The following is a 13,897-nucleotide window of genomic DNA, read 5'->3' on the forward strand; positions in this document are numbered from 1 at the left end:
TGACTCTGGAGTGATTAAGGGGGAAAAAAATCTTTAATCCCAGTTTGTAAAAGCCAGAACTATGACAGTGACTTTAGTTACATCCTATCTGTGTCACATCCCTGGTGTATTTTGATTAGTTGTAGAAGCAACTAAAATGTTTAAGTGGGAAATGAGTTTCACTCGTAAAAATGCGGTAGAAAATGAATTTTTGCCACCTACTGTGTGCAGACTGTCTATTAGGCATATAACCTAATTTTCATGGCCTTGTTTAATCCTGGTTGCAACCTTATGAAATAGGCTATTATCCCTTTTTTTCAAATGGGTAAACTGAGGTTTTAAGAACAAACTTGTCCATAGCTAGTAAGTAGTGGAGTCAGGAATCAAAGATATGTCTGACTCAGTAGGCAAGCTATTTTCTTTTACCACATTGCAAAAACCCACTTACAGTTTATTCTAACCATGTTATTATCTACAGTATTTGTTTATGTATACATTCTCTACATTATTTATTTATGATGGTGGGGGGAGGGAAACGCTGCCTTATTTCCTTCAACCCTATCACTTGAAAACATTTATAGGAAGTTTGTATGACTTTTTGTCCCCTAAATTTTGACCTTCTTCCTGATCTCCCTGCTTTGTTCCATTGGCAGCTACTTGAACCCAATCCAGACCAACGATTTTCTCACTTGTCTGATATTCAGAACTTCCCGTATATGAATGATATGAACTGGGATGCGGTTTTGCAGAAGAGGCTCATTCCAGGTTTTATTCCTAATGTGAGTCAATTCTAACCAACCCATAATAACTGTCGTTGACAGCACATGACTTGTGCCAGATGCACACACTGTCTCATTTAATAATCACACTAATATTGTAAGGGAGTCAAAATTCCCGCTTTCCAGATGAGAAAACTGAGGCACATTCAGGGTATGTTAGTCACCAAAGGCAATGTAGCTAGCAAGTTACCAAGTTGGGATTTTAATCCAAGTCTGTCTGTATCTGGAATTCTAGTTCCTAACCACTTTTTATGGCATGCTTTTATTGGAAAGAAGGCATAGCCCCACAAATAGTCATTTCCATGAATCTGCTGATTAAAAAAAAAAAGTTTTCTCAGTTTCCAAAGATGTGGAAATTCGTGTCTATGGCATTCTGTGAGTCAAATGATTGAAAACTGTTGGGATTAGGGGTGAGGTTTTCATTTTTACCATTCATCCCTCTTCCTTTGGTAGTTCTATCCCAGAAGCTATATTCAAAAAGACCAATAGCCAAAGGGAAATAATTCCAGTGGATGAGGATATGCCCAAGAGCAGCTAAGGCTACTGAAGACCACTGGTAAAAGCTGGAGTCTGGAAGCTTAGGCCAGAGGCCTTCTCTCTTCCCAGGGCCCGAGGTATAAGTAGCTATAAGTAGATTGGTCATAATAATGAGCTCTAAAAGGGTCCACAGAGACAACATATAGTTTTTTGTTAAGTCCAAGTGAGGCGCTTGATATGGGCTTGGGGGAGTATGATACTTCCTGTACAAACACCAGAGGGATGAAGTTCCTATGAGCATCATAAAAGTGCAAAGGGAGAGAAGGGAGACAGCAGTGTAGCGTAGAATGCTGAGGGTGGGAAGTCCCTACTGCCATGCTTTGTGGAGCAACTGGAGGGTGGGGTTAGGTCTTACCTGTCCACTTTGCAAGGTGCAGGAGAGGCAGCCTTACCATGGTCCATGCACAAAGGAGGCCTCTCCATGGAGGTCTCTCTAGGCACCACCTACTCTTTCTTCCATTCCTCCTTCTCTGTAGACCAATGTGATTCACCAACAGAAGCCCTATATTTGGTTCTCTGACTTTACTGGGAATACAGATCATCTGGGAAGCCTATTAAAAATTAGATTCCTGGGCCTCGTGTCTAGAAATCTTGATTTGGTAAGTTTGAATGGAGAACTGGCAATCTGAACAAGCAGTTTAGGTGATTCAGGTCTACGTGATCCTTGGCACGTGATTTGAGAAACGTAATCCCAAAGCTCAAACCTTAGGAAAATAATCATAATTTGGTTACCTTCCAGATTCACTGAGGGCTCATTGGAAGTTTAGAAAAATACACAAAATGTAAAATCAAAGAATGATGAAAACAATGCTGGCATTAAGTTATATAAACCTAAACCTAGAGTGGGAGTCCTAGTTTATTATCCTTGGACTGATTTAAGACAAAGTATTATTCTCCATATTATATCTGCTATACTTTTAGGATGTTACTGGAATCTGAGAACTGAGCCAACTTGTTTCTTCCCCGCAGAAAGGCAGGCTGAATTGTGACCCCACCTTTGAACTTGAAGAAATGATTTTGGAGTCCAAACCTCTTCACAAGAAAAAGAAGCGCCTGGCAAAAAAGGAAAAGGAGATGAGGAAAAGTGACTCCTCCCAGGTATGCTCAGGGTCATGGGGATCCTTGTGATGGCTGTGATTTGTTTGAGAGCTTCTTGTGGGAGATCATCTCAGCTCCCTGCTTGCTGGAATCCAAGAAGAAGCCAAACATCCAGGCTTCTGAAAGGACAGGGGCCAGAGCAGGTTTGGGGATCTAGCAGTCATATTTCACTTGTGGACTTTCTGTCTAGCACTCTGCCATTAGCTTGGTTCAGCCATTGCCTTCTCCCAGTTCTCAGTCCAAAATTCACAAATTTCCTGGGAGAAATTCTAATTGGCCATGCCTATGTCATGTGACCTACAACTATGGTCAAGGGACAAGGTTTTTAAGTACGCACATGGATATTTTGGGTCCCGTTTCTGCTTTGAGGAGTTGCTGGAAGCAGCCAGTCCTGAAGGTAGTGCCTGTTATTTGCCATAAGCCAAACTTGTGGTATCAAGGCTAATAGAAGGAAGGAGTATCCATTCACAGAAAAGACAGAATGCTTACATGGCTGAGCACTATTGCAAGATTTCAGGCTGAGTTAATTTTTTAACTCAGCATATTATTTTCTGTCAGAGCCAGAGCTCAGATTTAAGTACGATAATTTGCAGGGACCCAGAATGATTTTATATTCACATGTGGGTCTATGTATTATAATGACATGAAGTAATATACCTCATTTTGCCTCTAATAGTCATCTATCCAACCACTCAACCATCCCTCCATCCATTCATCCATCCATCCACACAATTATTCACCCATCCCTTCACTTATCCATTCATTGAGGATACTTTTCTTGAGTACCTATTATCTGCCATATCCTGCTGTAAACACTGGAGGTAGAAATGAATGAGATATAATTCCTATGCTCAAAGACATTCCTGTTCTCAAAGATTGCTTGTGGTGAAGATACCTCTGCAAAAAAGTAAGTATCCTCAATGTCCTAAATCTGCTGCAAAAGACCTCTTTAAAGTGTTAAAAAGCAAAAATGTCACCTTGAGGACTAGGGTGCACCTGACCCAAACCGTGATATTTTCAGTCACCTCATATGCATGCAAAAGCTGGACAACGAATAAGAAAGAACGAACTAGAATTGCTGTCTTTGAATTATGGTGTGGGTGAAGAATATTGAATATACCATGAACTGCCAGAAAAACCAACAAATCTGTCTTCAAAGAAGTACAACCAGAGTGCTCCTCAGAAATGAAGGATGGTGAGACTCCGTCCCATATACTTTGGACGTGTTATCAGGAGGGATCAGTCCCTGGAGAAGGATGTCACGCTTGGTTAAGTAGAGGGTCAGGAAAAAAGAGTAAGACCCTCGACAAGACGGATTGACACAGTGGCTGCAACAATGGGCTCAAACATAGCAACGACTGTGAGAATGATGCAGCACCAGGCCGTGTTTCATTCTGTTGTACTTAGGGTCTCTATGAGCCAAAACTGACTCAAAGGCACCTAACAACGTCTTTAATTTCTCCAGTCTTACGGGGCCACTATACCGTTTAATGGTCAATTAACCATGTCTCCATCCTGTTTGATCACAGAATGAGCCACCTGCTAGATTCTCATCCTTAAGTGTTTTCTGTGGCCCTCCAAAGAATGCTGAGTGTGCCACAAGCCCATCTTAGTTACCGTCTGTCACTTAAATCATCTTCCTCCCAGTGATCTTCTTCGTGCCGTAATCAATTGGCTTCTCCAGACTTGTACCTTCCTATGCTTCTATGGAGCTCGGCTCACACTGTATATAGGCCCCTCACTTAACAGGCCCCAAAATGTAACCAAGACCAAGGTATTATCCTTAATACAAGTTTTTTCTAAAGTTTGGAGATAACTGAATAATTTGTGGATAGCATTTTACTGTTCCTTCTGGGCTGTGCATGATTTGTCTACCTTTCCCCTGCCACCCTCATACCATACCACTCTGCCCCTTGCTCAATACCCTCCAGACACACAGGCCCTGCTTCTGACCCTTAGTCACTGCATGTCTTGTCCTTATTCAAGACCTTCGCCCTTGCTTATCCCTTTTGCTGGGAAGTTCTTCATTGGGTCTTTGCATGGGGGCTCCCTCCTATCCTTTGTACTCTAAATGTCACTTTGTCAAAGATGAGCTTCCTACTCCCATCATCATTCATCTCAGCCCCTATTTTTAATTTCTTCTTGACATTATCATAATTTATAATTATTTTATTTATGTGTATATTTTTCTTTGTTTATCCCATTGAAAAGAAAGTTTCTCGAGGGTGAAGATCAGGTCAATGTTACTCTCCATTATCTTCCCAGTACCCCAAAAGTGTCTGCAATAGGGCAGAGACTCAATCAATATTTGTTGAATGTGTCCAAAGAAAGAAATATTTAAAACTCTGGATAGTGGAAACTGGACATGGCTGATTTTAGAGTTTAAAGGTCAAGTTCCATCCATGGCATTTTTGGTGGCCCTGTCTTATCTCAGCCCCCTCCAGCCAGCAGGTTGCAGGGGCAAAACCTCCCTCCCCTTACAGGAAAGGCTATACACCACTTACCCACAATACAGAACTCTCAACATTTTCTAATACCCAGCAACAGGAAAAAAAGAAAAAAAGTTTCTGCTTTCTTCCAGTTCTCCCATCCACCCCAGAATCATTTGCCAAGAAGTAGTTCTGTCTAACAGCCTGTTGCATCATTCATCAGAACAATTTAGATCTCCTAATCTCATACTTAGGGTTTAAAAATTAAAAAAAAAAAAAAGTTTTCCTTTGAAATAAAGCATAGTCTTCCTTCAAAGAAGAATCAGAAACAAATGGAAACCTCAAAACAGGACTTTATCTCCACTTTTTTTATATCAAATTTTCAAAAATGTGGGGTTCAAACTTGGCAGCTCATTATACTATGCTGTATTTGTTCATTCATTCATTTGGTAAATTATTATAAAATACCTATAATACCAGGCTAGTTTCTGGGTAGTACAAATGGTTAACATGCTTGACTGTTCACTGAAAGGTTGGAGGTTCACATACACCAGAGGCACTTCAGAAGAAGGGCCTGGTGATCTACTTCTGAAAAATCAGCCATCGAAAGCCCATGGAACATAGTTATACTCTGATACACATGAGGTCGCCATGAGTTGGAATCAACTCCAGGTCAACTGATTTTACTCTGTCAGGAAATGTCTCTGGCTAGGTAGACAGTGCCATCCTTAAATGTACAAAGTACTCTGGGGGTTGCTCATTCAACCCGAGTGAGGGCCATGAAAGTTTCCCAGAAGAGGCAACATTTGATCTGGTTCCTCTAGGTTGTATAGACAAGAAAGGGCAAGAGCATTTCAGGGCTGGTATATCCTCAGATGAGCATATGGAACGAGGGATATCATTGCTGATGTCAAATGGATCTTGGCTGAAAGCAGAGAATACCAGAAAGATGTTTACTTTTGATTTATTGACTATGCAAACGTATTCAATTGAGTGGACCACAACAAATTATGGATAACATTATGAAGGATGGGAATTCCAGAACACTTAATTGTGCGCATGAGGAACCTGTACGTAAATCAAGAGGCAGCCGTTCAAACAGAACAAAACAATGGGGTACTGTGTGGTTTAAAGTCAAGAGAGGTGTGCATCGGAATTATATCCTTTCACCATACTTAATCCATCTGCATGCTGAACAAATAATCCTAGAAGCTGGACTATATGAAGAAGAACATGGCACCTGGGTCAGAGGAAGACTCATCAACAATCTGCAATATGCAGATGACACAGCCTCTCTTGTTGAAAGTGAAGAGGACTTGAAGTACTTACTAATGAAGACCAAAGACTTCAGTATTGATTACACCTCAAAATAAAGAAAACAAAAATCCTCACAACTGGACCAATAAGCAACATCATCGTAAACAGAGAAAAGACTGAAGTTGTCAAGGATTTCATTTTACGTGGGTCCACAATCAACATCCATGGAAGCAGCAGTCAAGAAATCAAATCTGCTGCAAAAGGCCTCTTTAAAATGTTAAAAAGCAAAGATGTCACTTTGAGAACTAAGGTGCACCTGATCCAAGCCGTGCTGTTTTCATTCACCTCATATGCACGCAAAAGCTGGATAATGACATCAAGAAAACCAAAGAAGAATCGATGCCCTTGAATTATGGTGTTGGCAAAGAATACTGACTATACCATGGACTGCCAGAAGAATGAACAAATCTGTCTTGGAAGAAGTACAGCTAGAATCCTCCTTAGACGTGAAGATGGCAACATACTTTGTACATGTTATCAGGAGGGACCAGTCCCTGGAGAAGGATGTCATGCTTGGTACAGGGTCATTGAGAAAGAAGGGTACCTTTTTTTCAGCGAGACGGATTGACACAGTGGCTGGAGCAATGGGCTCAAGCATAACAACAATTGTGAGGATGGCACAGGATCAGGCAGTGTTTCATTCTATCGTACATAGGGTCACTGTGAGTCAGAAGCGACTTGATGGTACCTAAGAACAACTTATCCTCAGGGTACAGGTGTGTCCTCAGTCTTTCAGAGGAAGGAAAATGCTAGGTGGTTGCTAACTGCAGGAAATACCATGCTGTGTTCAAAAGGCCGGCAACATTGCTCATTCTCTGCCTTTCCAGTACCATCTAAAGGCACGCTCTGAGGTGTCGCCTTCCTCCAGCCCAGTCTAACAGGAGTGTCCACTATAGTGACATCCGTGTTTACTCTTCCTTAAACTACAGTTCTGCCCCTCTGTATCTCAAAGTCACCATGCTGTTCTGGGGCCTCATTCATCACTGTTTGGGACCACATTAGAAAAGACTCGAGTGCCAGCAAGGGAGTTCTGCTCAAGCCACAAGGCTAGAAAAGAGGCCAGCAATGTAACTGTGCACATTTTAGTGGCATTGCTTTGTCTCCTGATACCCAGCTTTTCAACCCTGCTTCCTGGCTGGGAGAAAACATTCACAATGAATCCGTCAAGTCAGAATGACTCATCTTCTCCAACTCCACATTCTACTTTTCCCTGTGACTCTTCATTAGAATGGACATTACAACCTGATTCTTGTATTGCAATTAATTGTAGTAATAGAGCCATCATTTCCATGTTAAAATGTCTTCTAAATACCCTGCATACCTGTTAGTTTATCTGAGCCTAGTCTTCTTGGTTAAAATTTTCTGTTAAAACATACCAGGAAGAGAGAAAGCATACATTTGCTTGGAAAACGAAACATATATATATATAATGCTTGATTAAGGGAAAAAGCCCTTACATTATTTTGTGTGTGGAAAAACCTACTGGCACACACACAAAATCAGCCATGCCTAGGAATGGATTAAGGGTTTGAGCTATTTTTAAATTCTTAGGTCAAATGATTCTCTTCTTTGCAAACTCCTATCCCATTACAGCGTTTATGTTTCTGATGATACCTAATCAACAATATCACATTGTTTTCTATTTAATTCTTGCATGTAGGGAGCTCAGGGACATGCATTTTTATATACTTTTTAAAATTATATTGTGGTTAAAATAATATATAAAAAACAGCATTTGCCATTTCAACCATTTTTACATGTACAATTCAGTGACATTAATGACATTCTCCATTTTGTTCAACCATCACCACTATCCATTTTTAATTATTTTTCATCACCCTTAACAGAAACTCAGTACTCCTTAAGCAATAACTCGCCATTTCCCCCTCTACCTATCCCTGATAAATACTAATAAGCTTTGGTCTTTATGCATTTTCCTATTCTAGATTTTTTCATATAAGTGGAATCAAACAATATTTGTCCTTTTATATCTGACATATTTCACTCACCATAATGTTTCAAGGATCACCCATGGAGTGGTGGGTATTAAAGCTTTATTTTTCTTTATGACTGAGTAATATTCCATTGTATGGATATACTACATGTAAAAACGGATGTCTGATCTCCAACCCCACAAGGAGGAAGGAGAACCAAGATTAATAGCACAAGGCTGGCTCCCATGAGGCAGAGGCCAGAGAAGCCTCCTCTCTCCATTATCCTTACTAACTCTGACACCAACCATCCCTTCCATAGCACTCTGTACTGGGTTCAATAATTGACTGAAATGGTCACACAGAACTCACAGACCATACTTACAATTATGTGGTTTATTAGAGAAGTAACAGTTACAATTCAGTCTCAGGAACACTCAGGATACAGTTCTTCCATCAGGGCAGCCTCTTCCCAGCTGTGCTTGCAGGCATGCCTCTCTCTGGCCCTCAGTCTTTGCCCAAAGGCTTAGCTTCCTCTCTCTGTAGGCTGGAAAGCCCGCCTCACTGTCTCCTGCTCCCAGTCTCTCCTTCCTTAGTGATGGTGGGCTCTTCCTCTCTGCTCTGGATTTGCTCTCTTTTAAGGCAAAACTGACCAATTGTGACCTTGTTAGGCCACAATTACCCTGTTACAGAGTCCTACGCAATCATCTAGATGGGAGTTACAAGACCATGGCTGGAAAGGCCATGCACAAGAGTCATTAATCTGCCACGCCATATTTTGTTTATTAGTCATCTGTTGATGGACACTGGAGTTGTTTCTATCTTTTGGCTTTGTGAATAATGCTGCAATGAACATTGGTATATAACTAACTGTTTGAGTCCCTGCTTTCAAGTCCTTTAGGTATACTCCTAGGAGTGGAATTAGCTGGGTCATATGGCAATTCTATATTTAAATTTTTAAGGAACCACCAAACTGTTTTTCACAATGGCTGCACAATTTTATATTCCCATCAACAGGGGATGAGAGTTCCACTTTTTCCTCATCCTTGTCGACACTTGTTTTCCAATTTTTCTGGTAATAGCCATCCTAGTGGGGATGAAGTAGTATCTCATTGTGGTTTTGATCTGCCCTGGTGGTACAGTGGTTAAGAGCTCAGCTGCTAACCATGAGGTCAGCAGTTCAAATCCACCAACCACTCCTTGGAAACCCCATGGGGCAGTTCTACTCTGTCCTGTAGGGTCACTGTGAGTCGGTAACCAGTTGACAGCAACGGGTTTGGTTTTTTAGGTTTAGAAGGAATAACGGAAACCCTGGTGGCACAGTGGTAAAGAGCTCAACTGCTAACCAAAAGTCAGCAGTTCAAACCCACTAGCCGCCCCTTGAAAACCCTATGGGACAGCTCTACTCTGTTCTATAGGGTCATTATGAGTCAGAATCAACTGAATGGCAACAGGTTTGGTTTGGTTTTTTTAAGGACTAATGATATTGAGCAGTTTTTTATGTGCTTATTAGCCATTTAGATATCATATTTGGTGGACTGTCTTTTCAAGCCCTTTGCCCATTTTTTGATTGCATTATCTTTTAGTTGTTGAATTGTAGAATTTTTTTTTAATATATATATGATATATTCTGGATATTAGACCCTTATCAGATATATGATTCCCAAATATTTTGTCCCCTTCTGTAGGTTGTCTCTTCACTTTGTTGATAAAATTCTTTGATGCACAAAAGTTTTAATTTTGATGAAGTCCAATTTATGTATTTTGTCTTTTGTTCTGCATGATTTTGATGTCATAACTAAGAATCCATTTTTAAACTAAGTCCCAAAGCATTGTCTGTATGTTTTTTCCTAAGAGTTTTAAAGTTTTAGTTTTTACATTTAGATCATTGATCCATTTTGAGTTAATTTTGTATATGATATGTGTTATAGGTTCAACTTTATTCTTTTGAATGTGGAGATCCAGTTGTCCCAGCACAATTTGTTGAAGAGACTCTTCCTTCCCCATTGAATGGTCTTGGCGCCCCTTGTTGAAAATCAATCGACCAAATTGACCATAGATGTATGAGTTTATTTCCGGAATCTCAGTTCTATTCCATTGCTTTATATATATATGCCCTTATACCAGTACCATACAGTTTTTGGTTTTTGGTGGCAATATATACAACCAAACACATCCACTCACAATTTCTGCATTTGAGTTCAATGGCATCGGTTACACACTTCGCTATGTGTCGCCATTCTATCTCTTCTCATATTGTTATATCACCATTAATTTAGACTCTCTGCGCCTTAAAGTTCTCATCTGTGCTTTGGATTAACTGTTGCCAGTTTGAGCTCATATAGATCTTGATATGCACACAATGCTCAAGGCAAACACTATTAATTATTGTTTAGTTTAATGATGGCTTTACTGGATAGTTTTGGTTCATGTTTTAAAGACTATTTCTGGGTGATAGATTCATGGGTCCTCCCAGTCCCCATTCCCAATGGATCCAGTAAGTCTGATTTCCATATGAATTTGAAGTCCTGTTTCCTGATCTCCCTCCTTTTGATCAGGATCTATCTATTGGGGATTTGATCAAATTGTTCAGTAATGATAGCCAGGCACCACCCATTTCTTCTGGTCTCATGGCAGAGGAGGTAGTAGTTCATGGAGGCAATTAAACTTGCAGCCCGTTTCCTTCTTTGATATGGGTCTCCTTTTTCCTCCACTGTTCCAGGCGAAAAGAGACAAATTGCTTTTTCTTGGGTGGCCACTCAGAAGCTTTTAAGACCCCAGGCACTATTCACCAGACTGAGAAGTGGACCAGAAACTCTCAAAACAACTTTAGTCCAATTGACTGTATAGATGCACAAAACCATGACCCTAAACCTTCTAACCAAGAAAACAAATCCCATGAAGTTGTTGTTAGGTGCTGTTGAGTTGGTTGCCACTCATAGCGACCCTATAGGACGGAGTAGAACTGCCCCATAGGGTTTTCAAGGAGTGGCTGTGGATTTGAACTGCCGACCTTTTGGTTAGCAGTCGACCTGTTAACCACTACACCACCAGGGCTCCCATGAAGTGTTTAGTTGTACCTAAATAGTATCAATCAGGTGCAGCTTTTTTCGTTTTTTTTGTTTGTTTTGGTTTTTGGCTGTTGTAACTGTAAAATTACTTTACTTGCCATTTTGCCCTTTTTTTCTGGTGTACAGCTTAATGATAATAGTTACATTAGTCAAGTTGTGTAACAATTACCCTTAGTCTATGCCAATTTTCCCATCACCATAGGCAAAAATTCACTACTTTTCAGAGAATCGTTTCTCCTCTGCCTCCCTCCTCCTGTACTTGGTAGCCAATTGTAACTATTGCTCTCTATTAAATTATCTATTCCTGTCATTTTATATAAGTGAGACCATACAGTATTTTTCCTTTTGTGATTGACTTATTTTGCTCAGCCTAAGGTCTCCAAGGTTCATCCATGTTGTAGCATGTGTCAGGACTTCATTTTTCTTTAAGGCTGAGTAGTATGCTATTGCATGTAAGTACCACATTTGGTTTATCCATTCATCTGTCGATGAACACTTGGATTGTTTCCACCTTTTCGTTATTGTAATTAATGCTTCAATGAACATTGGTGTATATATGTCTTTGTGTCATTACTTTTAAGTCCTTAGGGTATATATCTAGAAGTGCAATCGCTGCATCATATGGTAGTTCTATTTCTAATTTTTTAAAGAATTGTTGTATTGTTTTCCACAATGGTCGTGCCATAGACCATACAATTTTGATTACTATAGCTTTATAATATGTTTTGAGATAAGGAAATGTGAGTATACCTACTTTATTTTTATTTATCAAGATTGCTTGGCAACTGGGGACCCTTGTTATTCTGTATGAATTGGCTTTTTGTTTCTGCAAAGAAGGCTGTTGGGATATATACATTTCTATATACCCCATAAGGCCACATCTATAGTAACCAAAAACACATTGTTGTAGAGTCAAATCTGATTCATAGTGACCCTATAGGACAGAGTAGGTTACCCCATAGGGCTTCCAAGGAGCAGCTGGTGGATTTGAACTGCCGACCTTTTGGTTAGCAGTCAAGCTCTCTTAACCACTGTGCCATCAGCACTCCACCTATATGGTAAAAAAAAAAAAAAAAAAGAAAATGCTCATTAATATGAATTTAAATGAGACAAAACTCTCAAATTGTGCCAAATTCTTTATTTAATTCACTGAGAAGTTTTAGCAAAGTTTTTTCTCCTTCCTTCTATTCCTTCCTCCCTCCCCACCCCTCCTTTCTTCTGTCTTTCTTTCTTTCCTTTAGTCTTGCATATGGGAAAGAATAGAGGGGAACAGAGCCACAGATGTCTTTCTAAATTAATAATTTATAGATATTTAAACCTCTGGGGAAAGAGATGTAAATGTAAATACTATTACCAAGCCAACACATCATTAAGTAAGCAATCCACTCAGCGTCCTAGACTTGCTAGAGGGTACGATTTATTTTCGTGGGGTTCAGCAACAATCTCTGAACCCCAGGAGCCTTATGAGACACTTTATTAGAAATATTTGCAAGAACCTTTTCATTTTTTTAATGATGCCAAACATTATACTCCATTATCTGTAGCTGTAAGAAAATAGGGACATTTTTTCCTTCTTATCTTGTCATCTCGTAGACATCTTTCACCTGCTGTTAGAAGGGTCTGTAATGTTTTAAGGCTAACAGCTAGAATTGCATTATTGAGTACTGAGTGGAAGAAGCAGCCTTGAAATGCTACACACTTCTAGTAGGGATGAGAAAAGGGTAGAACTGGCTATTAGCAAGTGAAATATGGGACACATACTCAACGGCACTAGGTAATCATCTGCAATGATAGTTTCTACATGCTGAATGAATGTTATTGTTGTTAGGTGCCATTGAGTCCATTCTGACTCATAGCTACCCTACGTACAACAGAATGAAACATTGCCCAGTCCTGTGCCATCCTCATGATTGTTGTTATGCTTGAGCCCATTGTTGCAGCCACTGTGTCAATCCATCTCATTCAGGGTCCTCCTCTTTTACGCTGACCCTCTACTTTATCAAGCATGATGTCCTCCTCTACGGACTGATCCCTCCTGATAATATGTCCACAGTATGTGAGGATGGAGTTTCATCATCGTTGTTTCTAAGGAGCATTCTGGCTATACTTCTTCAAAGACAGATTTATTGGTGCTTTCGGTGATCCATGGTATATTCAATATTCTTCATCAATACCACTGCTGAAAGGCATCAATTCCTCTTCTGTCTACCTTATTCATAGGCAGCTTTCACATGCGTATGAGGAGATTGAAAACACCATGGCTTGGGTCGGACATACCTTAGTCCTCAAACTGACATCTTTGCTTTTCAACATTTTAAAGAGGTCTTTTGCAGCAGATTTGCCCAATGCAATGCATTGTTTGATTTCTTGACTGCTGCTTCTGTGGGTGTTGATTGTGGGTTCAAGTAAAATTAAACCCTTGATAACTTCAATCCTTTCTCCATTTATCATGATGCTGCTTATTGTTCCAGCTGTCAGGATTTTTATTTTCTTTATGTTGAGGTATAATCCATACTGAAGGCTGTATTCTTTGATCTTCATCAGTAAGTGCTTCAAGTCCTCTTCACTTTCAGCAAGCAAGGTTGTGTCATCTGCATAATGCAGGTTGTTAATGAGTCTCGAATCCAGGTGCCCCATTCTTCTTCATATAGTCCAGCTTCTCAGATTATTTGTTCAGCAAACAGATTGAAGAAATATGATGAAAGGATACAATTCTGACTCACACCTTTCCTGACTTTAAACCATACTGTATCCCC

At 40.0% G+C, this 13,897-nt stretch overlaps 1 protein-coding gene across 1 annotated transcript in view; it reads left to right on the forward strand.

The window, feature by feature from the left end:
- Window positions 1–13,897, forward strand: part of STK32A (serine/threonine kinase 32A) — a 154,710-nt gene that overhangs the window by 128,690 nt on the left and 12,123 nt on the right. Inside the window, exons 9-10 of the mRNA XM_049858564.1 lie at window positions 633–758; window positions 2,265–2,393. Coding sequence (XP_049714521.1) covers window positions 633–758; window positions 2,265–2,393 — 255 coding nt within the window. The remainder of the gene's footprint in view (window positions 1–632; window positions 759–2,264; window positions 2,394–13,897) is intronic.

The sequence above is a fragment of the Elephas maximus genome, chromosome 2, assembly GCF_024166365.1.
Source record: "Elephas maximus indicus isolate mEleMax1 chromosome 2, mEleMax1 primary haplotype, whole genome shotgun sequence".
Lineage (NCBI taxonomy): Eukaryota > Metazoa > Chordata > Mammalia > Proboscidea > Elephantidae > Elephas > Elephas maximus.